Source organism: Zootoca vivipara, chromosome 15 (genome assembly GCF_965207765.1).
Source record: "Zootoca vivipara chromosome 15, rZooViv2.hap1.1, whole genome shotgun sequence".
In the NCBI taxonomy this organism is placed as follows: domain Eukaryota; kingdom Metazoa; phylum Chordata; class Lepidosauria; order Squamata; family Lacertidae; genus Zootoca; species Zootoca vivipara.
The window spans coordinates 40,526,601-40,540,605 of NC_142598.1; the positions used below are offsets into that span (position 1 = coordinate 40,526,601).

Below are 14,005 nucleotides of genomic sequence, written 5' to 3' on the forward strand. Positions count from 1 at the left end.
GGAGCTGGGTATGTTTAGCCTAGCAAAGAGGAGACTGAGATAGGAGAGCCATCTTTAAATATCTGAAGGGCTGTCACACAGAAGAGGGAACAAGCGTGTTTTCTCCTGCTCTGGAGGGTAGGACTTGAACCAGTGGCTTCAAGTTACAAGAAAGGAGATTCCAACTAAACATCAGGAAAGAGCTGTTTGACAGTGGAAAGGTCTCCCTCGAGAGGTGGTGGCCTCTCCTTCCTTGGAAGCTTTTAAGATGAGTTTGTTTGGCCACCTGCCATGGATGCTTTACCTCACGATTCCCGCATTGCAGGGGGCTGGACTAGAGGACCCTCAGGGGTCCCTTCCAACTCTAAGATTCTATTTCCTTTTTCCCATATAGGCTTTTATTTGGTTTTAGAATCAAAGTTTACATTCAAATATGAATTAACATCACACACAAAAAAGTTTTCCCTCCTTCCGTAGCATCTTATATCATCCTTTAAATAAATAAATAAACCCTCCATTATATCCTTATTTCTTGTTACAAAAGTTGTTACAATCCTGCTAATGTTTTTAATTGTTTACAGTGTTCTCTAAGATAAATTATAAATCCCCCCCCATTCCTTATTAAAGATTTTAATCTTCCTGGTTTCTAATTTTCTTAGTCATTTCTTGCCAATTTGGCGTAACTTGGTCGACCATTCTCCTTTGGTAAGGATTTTATCTTCCTTCTAAGATTCTATTTCTTGTACCTAAGCCAGATGGGCGGGGTATAAATTAATAAGAAATAATAATAATAACAATAAGCGTGAAAAACGGCCTAGAAACGCCATAAACGAAATGAAATAAGTAAATGTATACAGTATGCCTGCTTCAGAACCCACTTTCTCTGTTCTTGGCTCAAGAGCTCATCCTTCACAATATCAGTAAATATTTCTTATTTCTTATTCTTCATTAAAAGCATCCTTTCCTCTCTGAGGCGATTCTTCCCGCCCCTCCCCCTCTGGAAGGCCTCCGAGCCCCTGGTGCCTAACGCGCATGTTCCCCGGTTGCGAGCATGCTCAGGACCAGCAGCGAAGCCGACGTGCCCTTACCATGCCCTGATTTGTCGCCGGCCGTGCGGCGGGGCGGGGAGAGAGAGAGAGGGCGTTACTGCGGCTGCGCCGCTCCGGCCAGTCGCCACGCTGAGAAGTTGCTGCTGCTGCTGTTTGACAGACGGAAGCAGGTGAGCCGCGCCTTGGAACGTTGGCGGCCGCGGGGTTCTAACCGTCGCAGGTCACTGACCCCGGGGTTCTAACCGCGGGGTCATAACCACGGGGCACTCATTGCGGGGTAACTGCGGGGTACTGATTTCGGAGTTCTGTCTGTGGGGTGCTAAGCACAGGGTTCCAGCCACGGGGGACTCATTGCAGGGTTCTGGAGCAAGGAGGGCAGCCTCGGAATAGGGAGAGGGCCAGGCCGCTCTCCAGGTTTTCCTGGGATAGGGGCTGGTGCAGATCCGGCCATTGAGTGTTTCTCCAAAACTTGAGTCTCCAGCTGTTCCGGGACTCCCTTCATCTCTGACTGCTGGCCCTGGTAGCTAGAGATGATGGGAGTTCGTACAATCACAGGGAAGCAAAATATCCTTTTGAATTCTATGCCCAGCACTTGGGACCTTACAAAAGGGCAATACTCTCGCCTACGCCCTAAAGGTAAAGGTAAAGGGACCCCTGACCATTAGGTCCAGTCGTGACCGACTCTGGGGTTGCGCGCTCATCTCGCATTATTGGCCGAGGGAGCCGGCGTTTGTCCGAAGACAGCTTCCAGGTCATGTGGCCAGCATGACAAAGCTGCTTCTGGCGAACCAGAGCAGCACATGGAAACGCCGTTTACCTTCCCGCTGTAGCGGTTCCTATTTATCTACTTGCATTTTGACGTGCTTTCGAACTGCTAGGTTGGCAGGAGCTGGGACCAAGCAACAGGAGCTCACCCCGTCACAGGGATTCGAACCGCCGACCTTCTGATCAGCAAGCCCTAGGCTCAGTGGTTTAACCACAGCGCCACCTGGGTCCCTAACCACGGCAAAAAGACTTGATACTGGTGAATTGGAAAAATAAAAATGTGGCGGCTCCCTTCTACGATTGGATTGTAGACTTCTACAAACTCGCAACATATGGACAACTTGCATATAAACGCAGACTTGCCATGGACAAATTCAATGATACTGTATTTGGAATGCATTCTTACAAATACTGTAATAGGTTAAGATCTGGTGAAGTACAGTAGCAACTTTGCAAAGCATACAGTTTTGGGTTTCCCCCTCCCGCTTTTACTTTCCCTTCTACACGGGTTCTGTTTCTCTTTTTCTCTTTTTTATTTACATATAATTATGTACTTTTTAACTTTGAATAAAGATGTCTGAATTATTATTTTTCAAAAAAAAAACATATGAAGGGGCCCTAAGGGTCATCTAGCCCAACCCCCTGTGATGCAGGAATAATGCAGGGAGACCCAAGTTTTGGAAACCCTGATTTAGAGAGAGGGGCATGCACTTGGGAATACAGTGGCATGCCTTGGAGCCCTAAGGAGCCAACTCCTGGGGCCAAAGATGCTTCAAACCGTTTGTAAATGCTTTTACATAAATAAACAAAACATGACCAGAAACTGTACGTATAACCGAGGATCCTACGGTGACATAGGGCAAGAAGGAACCTGTGCCTCCCCCCCATGGTTACCCAGGACTTATGGAAACATCTGGAGTCCTGCCACATCTGGAGGGCCACAGGTTTCTCAGCCCTGCCACAGAACATTGTGGAGTAGCGCAAGTATTTGGGAACCATCAAAGATATTCAAGGACCTTGATGCTTTTCCGTTTTCTATGCGCAAACGTCTAATGGAAACGTCTCATTGACAACTGACTTTTGTCTGGGACAGATCCTGTACATCAGGCCATTGCCTTGAGGGAAATGCAAGAGGTGCCAGATCTATAAAGGGCTTACTTTTAGACTACAGAAGCAATTTCATCTACTGTCTAGATGAGTTACTCTTCCCATATGCTGACCAGTTTCTCATTAAGCCCTTTGTGGGGCTTTTGGGGTGTGTGGCCAGAGGACCTCATCGTAGCCGACGGGGAAGCAGGTCAGTTTGAGGTTGCTGGAAGCTTCCATTGGTGTACTGACACCTCGTCGCCAAATACCGAGCCTCGACTTCAGCCACGAGAACGATGTAAAGAGAATCGTCCATAAAAGGGGCTGGGGAATACCAATCGTGCTTCCAGTTGGATCCATGCATATAATCGTATTTGTGAGCAAATGCTTGGAATTGTGGCAATTGAGCTGGGGATCCTGGGAACAGAATGAGTATCTGAAATGCATCCATCCAACAGTCATCTAAACAGAAAAGCTCCTTCAGAAGAAAGATGTACATTTTCTGATGATTTTGGCTGCCATCAGATTATATGTATTGTGTGTTTTGTTTTGTTTTGTGTTGTGTTGTTTTAAAAAAGAGAGAGAATAGCAGGAGGAAGGAAAGTGTGTGATATTTCAGAGCAACGATGGGGAGGGTAAGGTGCTAGGATGACTAAAATCTGCTTCACAGTTAGACTTTGGATTCTTGGCCTTTGTTGATGTGCTTCGATTGTCTCTGTTCCAGAAGCTGAATGGGCAGCAGGTGGAAGGAAGAGTCATGTCAGAAGAAATCAGGAAGAGACTTGATTTCCCTAACACCCTTATACAGTCACAGGTGAGAAACTGCATACTTTCCCTTTTTTGTTTTTGTTTTCCCCACCTGGACAATTTGATGCCATCGGCAAACCCAGCCACCTCACTTCCCACCCCTCACTCATTTATGGATAAGTGAAAAAGCACCCGGCCGTCCCCATGCAGATCCTTGGGGGACCCCACTTCCTACACCCTTAAGGCATCCTTTTTTCAATTGTCGATTCACTGTGGACCAGTTTCCTTTGCATCTGTAGCTTTAGGAAAATAGGGATCTCCCTTTACAGCAGGTTAGATGGAGTAGGCTGGGTAGCCCAAGACGATCCACTCTCCCAGGCAGGATCTCCCAGGCTTGGGGGGGAAAGGGGCCTTTTGAAATGGGAGATGCCAGAGGCTGACCCACTGAACTATGGTCCCTCTGCCAGCTTTGGTTTCCATGCCAGCACCAGGCAACGCCGACTGCACCGACTCAGCAAGTAGCCAAGCGGTTGTTTGGGGCCTCCTTGTTTCTAGAAGCGCCTTGAAGCAGGTTGCCATGTGCAAAGTCGCAGAGGGTGCTGGGTTGCGACCCTGTAAGACCACTAGCTGCCCAGTCTGACTTTGCGAGGGATCCTGGAATCCCATTATTTGATTACCTGTTGCACCCGCTTGGCACAGCAGGACGCCTCGAATTGCCGCTGCAGGGCCCCGATAAAGAACATAACACGGCAATTTGTGTTTCCTTCGTAGACGGTGGGCCATCTTGTCGCTGCTGTGCTGAAAGAAAACGTTTCGTCTAACAAGATAAGCCAGTCCACTAACCAGGTTTGTTTCGTTGCTTCCGCCTCCTCTTTCCCGCATCAGCCTGGCAGCTGATTTTGTGGCATTACATGATTGAGAATCAATCCTGGTAATGTCAAATCTTTATGGCTGAAGGGTAAGTCTTTGCAAGGTTTTGTGTGTGTCTTTTGAAATGAGGTACTTAATAGTACGAGGCTGCATAGCCATAAGGACAGGCTGTCTGGAGAGAGGCAGATCCAGGCACGCCATATAAATGCTGTGTAAGATTCGGCATGCTGATAAATTTTTCAGATAGTTTCTTGTGCTGTTGTTGTTCCTCTTCATGAAAAACAAATGGGGCTTATCTTTCACATCTGTTGCAGAATTTGACCCCTTCAATTAGGGTTTTTAAGAGATGAATGGTTTTTCTCCTTTATCTTCTGTTATTTTGCATTAAATGCCACAGGTGGCTTTCCCTGGGAGATGTTGGCATCCATCTGTCTAAAAAGACAATGGAGTACACCTCCGGGGGGGGGGAGGCAAACTGCTGTGTTAGCAACACTGAAGTGACCTCCCTGGGCTTTAAGCCTGGGCAGTGCGCATGGAGGTCCTGGGCTGCCTAGACAACAACCCCCCCCTCGGCCTCACTGATGGGGTCCAAAGGAAAGCAGAGCAAGAGGCTGGGCACCAGCTTGGTTGCAGGAGTTGCCGGAAGGAGGCGTACGAGGTGCCACCCGAGCATCTTAGGGACTTTACTCCAGATTTGCATAGGATCTGCTCCTCAGCCTTTTGTTCTCCCGAAGATACCCCCAAGGGAGTGGAAGGGAACAGAGTTCTCCTTCTCCTAAATGGCTTTTGATGCAAGAACGATAAATTGACTGTCAAGGTTCTGCTCTTTCATGATGCCAAACATCAGCTGTCTGAGATGGGCGCAGGGCCGGATTTAGGTATGAGGAGGCCCTCTGGCAGCTCCTGAAGGTAATCGGGGCCCTTGATGTGCCCAGCTGCCCTTTGTCAACAACAAATGGTCGCTGTTTTTTTGAGTTGAATTATGCTATATTGGGACCCAGGTGGTGCTGTGGTTAAACCACTGAGCCTAGGGCTTGCTGATCAGAAGGTCGGCGGTTTGAATCCCTGTGACGGGGTGAGCTCCTGTTGCTTGGTCCCAGCTCCTGCCAACCTAGCAGTTCGAAAGCACGTCTAAAAGTGCAAGTAGATAAATAGGAACCGCTACAGCGGGAAGGTAAACGGTGTTTCCATGTGCTGCTCTGGTTCGCCAGAAGCGGCTTTGTCATGCTGGCCACATGACCTGGAAGCTATACACCGGCTCCCTCGGCCAATAATGCGAGATGAGCGCGCAACCCCAGAGTCGGTCACAACTGGACCTAATGGTCAGGGGTCCCTTTACCTTTTTATGCTATATGGTAATTTATGGACCTCATAGGTACCTAAAGCCATTTGCACATAATAAAATATGTATTTTATCAAAGTAAATGTTGAACTGAAATACAATTAAGAAGAAGTATGCAACCAGTCCATGCAGAATGTAGGCACCCTATACTGTATACAGAAATGAGCAAACCAGGGACATTTTAAGGAGCAGGCGAGCAGGCGGGGCCAATGACTTCCATCATACACACAACACACAACACTGTTGCTGTATGTAGGTTTTATTTTATTTGTTTTTTATCTTATATTTTGGAAATGTACATCGAGGATTTGTCCTTTAATTTTTTTGGGGGGGAGGGCACCCAAGAGAGTAGGGCTCTAAGCTAGAGCTCGTTTAGCTTATACGTAAATTCGGCATTGGGTGGGGGCCTAATGGGAGGGGTGACCTTGGTTAAAACCTTTTGCCACAACTTGAGGGAGTCCATAGAGCCAGCTGGGTAAGTTGGCACCACCAGTTGCAACTGGAGACGCCCCCCCAAGGAACCTCTGTCCTGTCCTTTTGTGGAGATAAATAATATTTTCCAGTTGCGTACCAATTTAAGGAAGTTGTGAAGGGAGCAGAAAGTTGCTGCATTGGTAAGTCAGCCGTCCTCAAGGAGTGTTCTTGATTTCAGACCCCTGCCTTAAACTTGCTCTGGGAAAAGTGCTGCAGTGACAACGTGGTTGTCCGAACCTCGTGTTGTGAGGCTCTGGTGACGCTCGTCTCCCAGGATCACGCAGAGCTCAGTTATGTTCTCAACGGAGCTCTCAACCTGATTCCTTCTGCCAGGTAATTTGTGGGGTGTTTGCATCATCCATGCCATGCCCCTCTTAATGTTTTGATCATCTTTATTCAGCACATCTGCTCCAGCTTAGCTGCCTTGTACCCATGTTTGCACCATACTCATTGCAAGTGGTAGGCTACCTTTGTTCTCGAATGGCTTAGCTGTCAAACAAATTGGCTCCCGAACACGGCAAACCCGGAAGTAAGTGTTCCGGTTTGCGAACATTTTTCGGAAGCCGAACATCTGATGCGGCTTCCGCTTGAGTGCAGGAAGCTCCTGCAGCCAATCGGAAGCCGCGCCTTGGTTTTCAAACCGTTTCGGGACTCAAACGGACTCCCGAAATGGATTAAGTTCGAGAACCGAGGTACCGCTGTATTTGTATTTCTGGCCTTCCTCCAAGAAACTTAGTAGATTGACCATGTAAGCTGCTACATAATGGTTAGCCTAGAACTTTGCTGCTGTCAAAAGAAAAGGTGTTTTGTTTTGTTTTTGCCCTGGACATTTCCTTTAAAAACTGGCTCAGCAGATTTTTCTGCGAACACTTGACAACCAATGCATTCCATGTGTGTAATGCATTACTTATGGCGTGATCATGTACATGCCTGTTTATAAGCAAGACCCATTGACTTCAGGTTACTGTGAACAGATGTTGTCGGATTCCAGTACCCAGAAGCCCCAGCCAGAATGGCCGGTGGTCAGGGTTGATGGGAGTTGTAGTCCATCTATGTCTGGAACGCATCGTGTTGGCTGGTGTATGGGTTTGGAGCTTCAGTCTGGCCCCAAGCACAAATTATTTTGCCACATGCCTGCCAAAAAGAAATGTGAGCCTCGGTGCCCTGCATTTCTTTGAATACTTAAACTGGGTGAGGTACTTGGCGGTGGAGGTGTGGAATCAAAGCAAATAGGGAATGGATAAAAGGAAGAAGACAAAGCTTAATAGGTGACATATTTCCTGCTCTTTGCATAGAGAACACAAAGTTGTTTTCTTGCCCAAGGCCACAAATTTGATTTCCCACCTGTGCTGTATTATGGGGTCAGAGCCAGAGTTTCCAGGTCTGGTACCGTTCTAAACATATTTTTCACCCCTTCTAAACTTCCGCAAAAATCACATTTTCAGCTGGCTTTTCTCATGCCTGGACCCAGTTAGAAAAACAGAACACCACCCCACAAACTCCCGAGAGACTTCAAGGCAACAGAGTTTCCCCTAAAGAATAGTTTGTTCTTTTTTAAAAAATATTTTTTTTAAAAAAAAGAGATCCAGCTCTTCAGACAGATTATCCAAATCGAATTAAGACTTTAAAAACACGATGTGGGAATGTGTGCCCTGTGGTGTTCTGAAATAGCTGAGATTAATAGATGAAGACGACAGATTTGGATATGTTTGCCGTGTGATTAAATTGACTTGCATAGGACACAGAGTACCAGCTCAATGACTTCCTTTGAAGGTGACCCGGAAACTACAACTAACTACAACTAACCCAGAATGCGGCAGCTAGACTGGTGACTGGGAGCGGCCGCCGAGACCACATAACACCGGTCCTGAAAGACCTACATTGGCTCCCAGTACGTTTCCGAGCACAATTCAAAGTGTTGGTGCTGACCTTTAAAGCCCTAAATGACCTTGGTCCAGTATACTTGAAGGAGCGTCTCCACCCCCATCGTTCTGCCTGGACACTGAGGTCCAGTACCGAGGGCCTTCTGGCGGTTCCCTCATTGCAAGAAGCCAAGATGCAGGGAACCAGGCAGAGGGCCTTCTCGGGAGTGGCACCCACCCTGTGGAATTCCCTCCCACCAAAGGTCAAAGAGAACAACAATTACCAGACCTTTAGAAGACACCCACCGCTGAAGCCACCTAAACTCTTAACTTTCTACCTGTTACGAAATAATAAACAATTTTGATCAAGCTAGAAAAACAAAATACATATATAGCTAGGTATTACCGAAATGTATACCTACTGTTTCACTAAAGGACCTCCGACTTTGTGCGCTTATTTACCAAAGATGCGTCGCGCCAGCGGTGGCACTTGTCATTATCAATGGCGTCGTGCACACGAAATTAACGCTTACATCAAAATATTATGTTACGTTTTGTATTGAGCTGCTATGAGGCAGCGGGGTCAGCGGCACCTTTGACACGACTGATGTTTCTCCTAAGTAGGTGCCTAAACATTACTTAAGTTGCATCTTAACCTGTACTTTAATTAATTGTTTTTTCTTTTATGTCTTACTGTAATTTTACTGTGTCAGCTGCCCTGAGCCCCGCTTTGACTGGGGAGGGCGGGGTATAAATAAAATTTATTATTATTATTATTATTTATTGTTATTTTTATTAGTTTAAGTGTGGTAGTGTAAATGTATTGTAAATAAATGAGCAAATGAGTATAAATGTATTGTAAATAAATGAGCAAATAAAAAGGTTGGTTTCTTTTCCCTCTCTTCTTTCATAAACAAGAGATAAGGCGTAATTGTGGTGTCTGACATAAGCATAATAAACGTTAATTTGGTGGCTAAACTAAATTTGGGGGCGCTGGGGCGGATCTTTGCACCCCAGCAGCGCATATGCTAAAGACGGCCCTGCCCCCAGGTTTGTGTTATTTCTTTCTTTCCAACATCCATGTACTACCAAATGACAAAAGTCCTCTGCGGGACTTTTAAAGTCCTCTTGCACAAATTGGATACCGCCCATCATGGAAAAAGTCTCTCCCCCCCCTCCTCCAGCCCCCTGCTTTGCGCAACAGTGTTGATATGAACTTGCACCAATTTTGCTTTCGATAGGAATGTCCACGGTTTGATAAAAATCCTTGTCAAACTGCTGCAGAGGCAGGCCTTGAAGGAGACCAGAAGTGAAAAGGATCCGTTGGGGGAGACCTATGCCATCAGGTATGTTTTATAAATGGTTCGGTTTCTGAGTGCTAATTCGAATGAAAATTACAGGTACGCTGTAACAAGGACTCTTGTGGCACAGAACAGACAGGCAAATTTATTATTACAGTGGTACCTCGGTTCTCAAACGCCTTCGTACTCCAGCAACATGGAACCCAAACACCGCAAACCCAGAAGTAAGTTTTTTTCAGAAGCTGAATGTGCTCCGTTTTGAGAGCCACACTTCCGTTTTGAGTGTTACGCTGCGGTCTGTCTGTTTTTGCTAGCTATTTTGTGTTCATAAACTGAAGCGTTCATAAACTGAAGCGAACTTTCCCATTGAAAGTAATGGAAAGTGAATTAATCCGTTCCAGACGGTCCGCGGAGTAAGCGTTCATAAACTGAAGCAAACTTTCCCATTGAAAGTAATGGAAAGTGGATTAATCCGTTCCAGACGGGTCCGCGGAGTACTTAACCTGAAGCGTTCATAAACTGAAGCATGGGTGTAATTGGTTCCGGAAGTCTGTTCATAAACTGAAGCGTTCATAAACTGAAGCGAACTTTCCCATTGAAAGTAATGGAAAATGAATTAATCCATTCCAGATGGGTCCGCGGCGTTCATAAACCGAAAATTCATAAACCAAGGTGTTCATAAACCGAGGTTCCACTGTATATTGCAATCAACTTGGCCAAACCTTTTATTTGGGTAACGGTGAACATTTTGACTCCATAAAATGCACCCCTTATCTTAAGAAGATCACTGAGAATCTGAAAAGTACAATTGCAAACTGTATCCAGTTTGATTTCGAATGTACATTAATTTTATATAAGAGGAATGCTGTCTATTACAGGCTACATTACCGTCGTTGCAGAGAGTGTGGGGTTATGATTATCATGGCGCAATCCAGACAAAGCTAAAAATCTGTTGACGTTCCATTGAAATTCTGCTTAATGCAGGTGCTTGGGGTTTTTTTTTGTAATTGTTTCCTTAGTCAGTCTGGAGCTGTAATGCAAGATCCTGCTACTATAAAAGCAAGGTGCATATAATGTTTTGGAATAGAAGCAGTGCTTTTTTTCTGGGGGTACTCAAGAGCACCTTTTTTCAGTGCAGTCATCAAAACAAAATGCCTAGTTGCCAGACGGCTCGAGCACCGTACAGTGGTACCTCGGTTTATGAACACAATTGGTTCCGGAAGTCTGTTCATAAACTGAAGCGTTCATAAACTGAAGCGAACTTTCCCATTGAAAGTAATGGAAAGTGAATTAATCCGTTCCAGATGGGTCCGTGGCGTTCATAAACCGAAAATTCATAAACCGAGGTGTTCATAAACCGAGGTTCCACTGTATATTTCAATACGACTTTTTGGTTCCTGAAATTCATTCTGAATGTGCAGATAAAACACAACAGATAGAATTCAACAGGATGTCTTGTTAGTGTGTGGAAACAGTCCAGATCCAAGGATTCCCAGTTATTCACCTCCCGGTGGTAGAGACGTCAGGCGGCATCCTGGCACCCGGGCATCTTCACTGGGTCGCAAGTGGCCGATTGCCCAGTGCAAAATGCGCCTGGCTAATTTTGAAAACTAAATGGCCTGGGAGGACACTCAGCCCACCCAAAATGCCTGGGTGCCGGCTCATGCGGTGCAGGAGGAATACCGCACAGACTGAAACCATGGCACATCGGGAGGGAGGATCCAGAAGCACCTGCCGGGGAGGGGGGGGGATACTCCTCAGGGGAAGAAGAGCCACAGGGATCGCTGTGGGAATGGGAAGCAAGGTTTCAGGATCGGGGAGAGGAGTACGAGTTCGGCGCTCCCTCCAGCGCTGAAATCCCGATCACAGACTGGGAACAGGTGTTTACTCCCACGGGATCGGACGGGACAGACTTCCTGGGGTTTCAGTCGTCACCTCCAGCATCTTCGCAGGGCTCAGGCTGGGAGCAAGTTTTCACCCCCACCAGTTTTGGGGCTTCCAATCACCTCCACAGCTGCCCGTCTCCTCAGGGGAGGAGGGGGGGCCTGGAGGGGGGTAGATGTAAGGGGGAGAGGTTACAGAGAACCTCCCCCTCTCATCAGGAGCAGTTCGTCCCCAAGCAGCCATGAAAGCGCGGGGTCTGAAGGGGCTAGTCAGGAAGCGGAGAGAGAGAAAGCCAGGTCTCCGGCAGCATGGGAGAGCCCCTGCTCCACAGGCAGGAAAGGAGAGAGACGGAAAGGGGGGAGAGGGAAAAGATGGAGCACAGACCCTTTCCCCCGGCACCGGAATTAAGGAGGAGGAGAAAAGGGAGGAGATTCGCTGTCCCGAGACTGCTATGTTGGTCCAAGTTGCGAAAAGGGGCAGTGCCGGATTCTGAGACGGAGTAAGCGGACATGAAACCGACAGCTCACCACACTATAAATAACGTGCACCGATAAAGACTCTTTTAAAGACAAGTATGTGGAAAGTCGTTACTCAAGAGTAGCTGTAACAACCTCTGACAGTACAGAAAAGGGCAGCCGAAACAATCTGGTTTAAAGCATATTCTATATTTCAGACTGTTAACTAGGTATTTTCATTGTGTGCCTTGAGACTTAATTAACTAGTTTTTTTTTCACTTTAAAGAATTTTTTTTGGTAAACTTATTTACTTGGGGTTTTTAAATTAAAATTTTGCAATAACATATCAACATACAATATAAAAACAAGATTCCAAAGACTCTCCTGGGCTTCCCTCCTCCTCTTTGTGGGTCCTATTGTTAGTCCTTCCCTCCTGCAACTTTTATAATAATCCAAATCTTTTGCATCTCCATTATGTCCAAAATTTACCATTAAACTACAAGTGTTATTCCAATCCCACTAAGAAATTTAGCTGTTTACAATGGTTTTTAAGCTTAAAAGTTTCCCCCATTCCTTACTGAAATATTGGTCTTCCTGATTTCTGATTCTTGAGGTCGTTTTTGCCATTTCGGCGTAGTCCATCAACTTGATCTGCCATTCTTCTCTGGTTCTTTCCATCTCAAGACTTAATTAACTAGTTAATTTGTTCAGGTTCGTATGTGGTCTGCTCTCTCCTTCGAAGGTAGCACTGCCCCAAAATGTCTCTCTTGCTCGGCCAAGGACTTTGCATCACTGTGTCTTCTCCTGCCTGTGAAATAGATAAGCAGAAACTTTTTTTTAAAGCTTGGTTTTATGCAACTTGAACGCAGTCACAACTTACCGTCATAGTATTTCTCTATGTTGGTGGAAAACATGCAAGAAATGGGGGGTGCCTGGACCTGCAGTTGTATTTGTTTGTAGGCTAGTCTGGCTTCCACATTTTCTCCTATTGAAGCTTTATTTATTAATTCCCCCCCAGGAACTCTCCTCATCCCTTGATCACCGTTCTTGAGAACAGACCTGACTGCTGGCCGGCTCTCCTGCAGCAGATGACAGCCTTTTTCCAGCAGTGTCCAGAGAGGTAGGGAACCCATCAAATCTACATTCACTCTCCGGGGATGGGAGATTTGGAAAAGGCCACATTGGGGCAACATGCAGTGCCTAAGCCATGTGTAAGGGGAAGAGAGTCTAGAGTACCTCCCCCTCTCATCAGAAGTAGCTCCTCCCCAAGCAGCGAGGAAAGCGCGAGCTCTGGAGAGGCTAGTCAGGAAACGGAGAGAGAGTGCCAGGTCTCTAGCAGCATGGGAGAGCCCCTGCTCCACAAGCGGGAAGAGAGAGGAGGGGAAAGGGGGGGGGAGGGAAAGCACGGAGCGTAGACCTTTTCCCCCCGGTTCCGGAATTACGGAGGAGGAGAAAGGGGAGGAGATTCACTGTCCCACGACTCTTATGTTGGGAGAAGTCGCGCAGGGGGGCAGTGCCGGATTCTGCATCGGAATGAGAAGGCATGTTTCCAACAGCCCGTTACACTGTAAATAGAGTGCACCAATAAAGACTGTTAAAAGACAAGCATGTGGAGAGTCATTACTCTAGAGTAGTCGCAACAACCTCTGACACCATGTTTATGTGTCCTGTAGGTTCGTGATTGAATCCAGACTTCACAAAATAGAGAGAGAAAATGTGTGTGGTCTTTTTGTGTGTGTCTTTGTGATGATAGAGTTGAATGTCGATTTCCCCCCGCAGCAGAACTGTTACAGAAACAGAAATGGATAAGGAGATGGGAAGATGTACCCTCTAATTTTTTCCAAGAAGTAGGAAACTGAAACCCCTGCTTCTTGCTGCTATTATATTAAACCAAGCATAACACAGAGGTGCCAACCTTTTTGTGCCCATTTGTAAACTGGATAAACATTGTGGGCACCACACGTACCCCTTAAGTAAGCGCACCGCAACCTGATCTCTTGGCTGCAACAGAAGCCTTCTTTCTTTCTTTCCTTGAAATTATTTTATTTTATTTTTATCAATAGAAATTTGCAATCAAACAATTTGTGTCATCATTTTGTGAGATTCTCTGAATCTCGTGACTTTCCCCCATCCCCTACATGGGTCCTTATTACGATCATTAAGACTACATACCGTGTTTCTCACATTTTAA

At 46.3% G+C, this 14,005-nt stretch overlaps 1 protein-coding gene across 2 annotated transcripts in view; it reads left to right on the forward strand.

Annotated features, from left to right (window-relative positions):
• The first annotated feature begins 1,076 nt into the window (after positions 1 to 1,076).
• Positions 1,077 to 14,005, forward strand: part of FOCAD (focadhesin) — a 106,718-nt gene continuing 93,789 nt past the window's right edge. The window contains exons 1-6 of one of the 2 annotated variants that reach the window (XM_035140663.3): positions 1,077 to 1,198; positions 3,604 to 3,693; positions 4,398 to 4,472; positions 6,491 to 6,645; positions 9,416 to 9,520; positions 12,833 to 12,934. In XM_035140663.3, the coding sequence (XP_034996554.3) occupies positions 3,637 to 3,693; positions 4,398 to 4,472; positions 6,491 to 6,645; positions 9,416 to 9,520; positions 12,833 to 12,934 (494 nt within the window). In that variant the 5' untranslated portion in view covers positions 1,077 to 1,198; positions 3,604 to 3,636. Of the gene's footprint in view, positions 1,199 to 1,256; positions 1,306 to 3,603; positions 3,694 to 4,397; positions 4,473 to 6,490; positions 6,646 to 9,415; positions 9,521 to 12,832; positions 12,935 to 14,005 lie in introns of those variants that run through there. The other variant, XM_088658826.1, reaches the window with a different exon arrangement.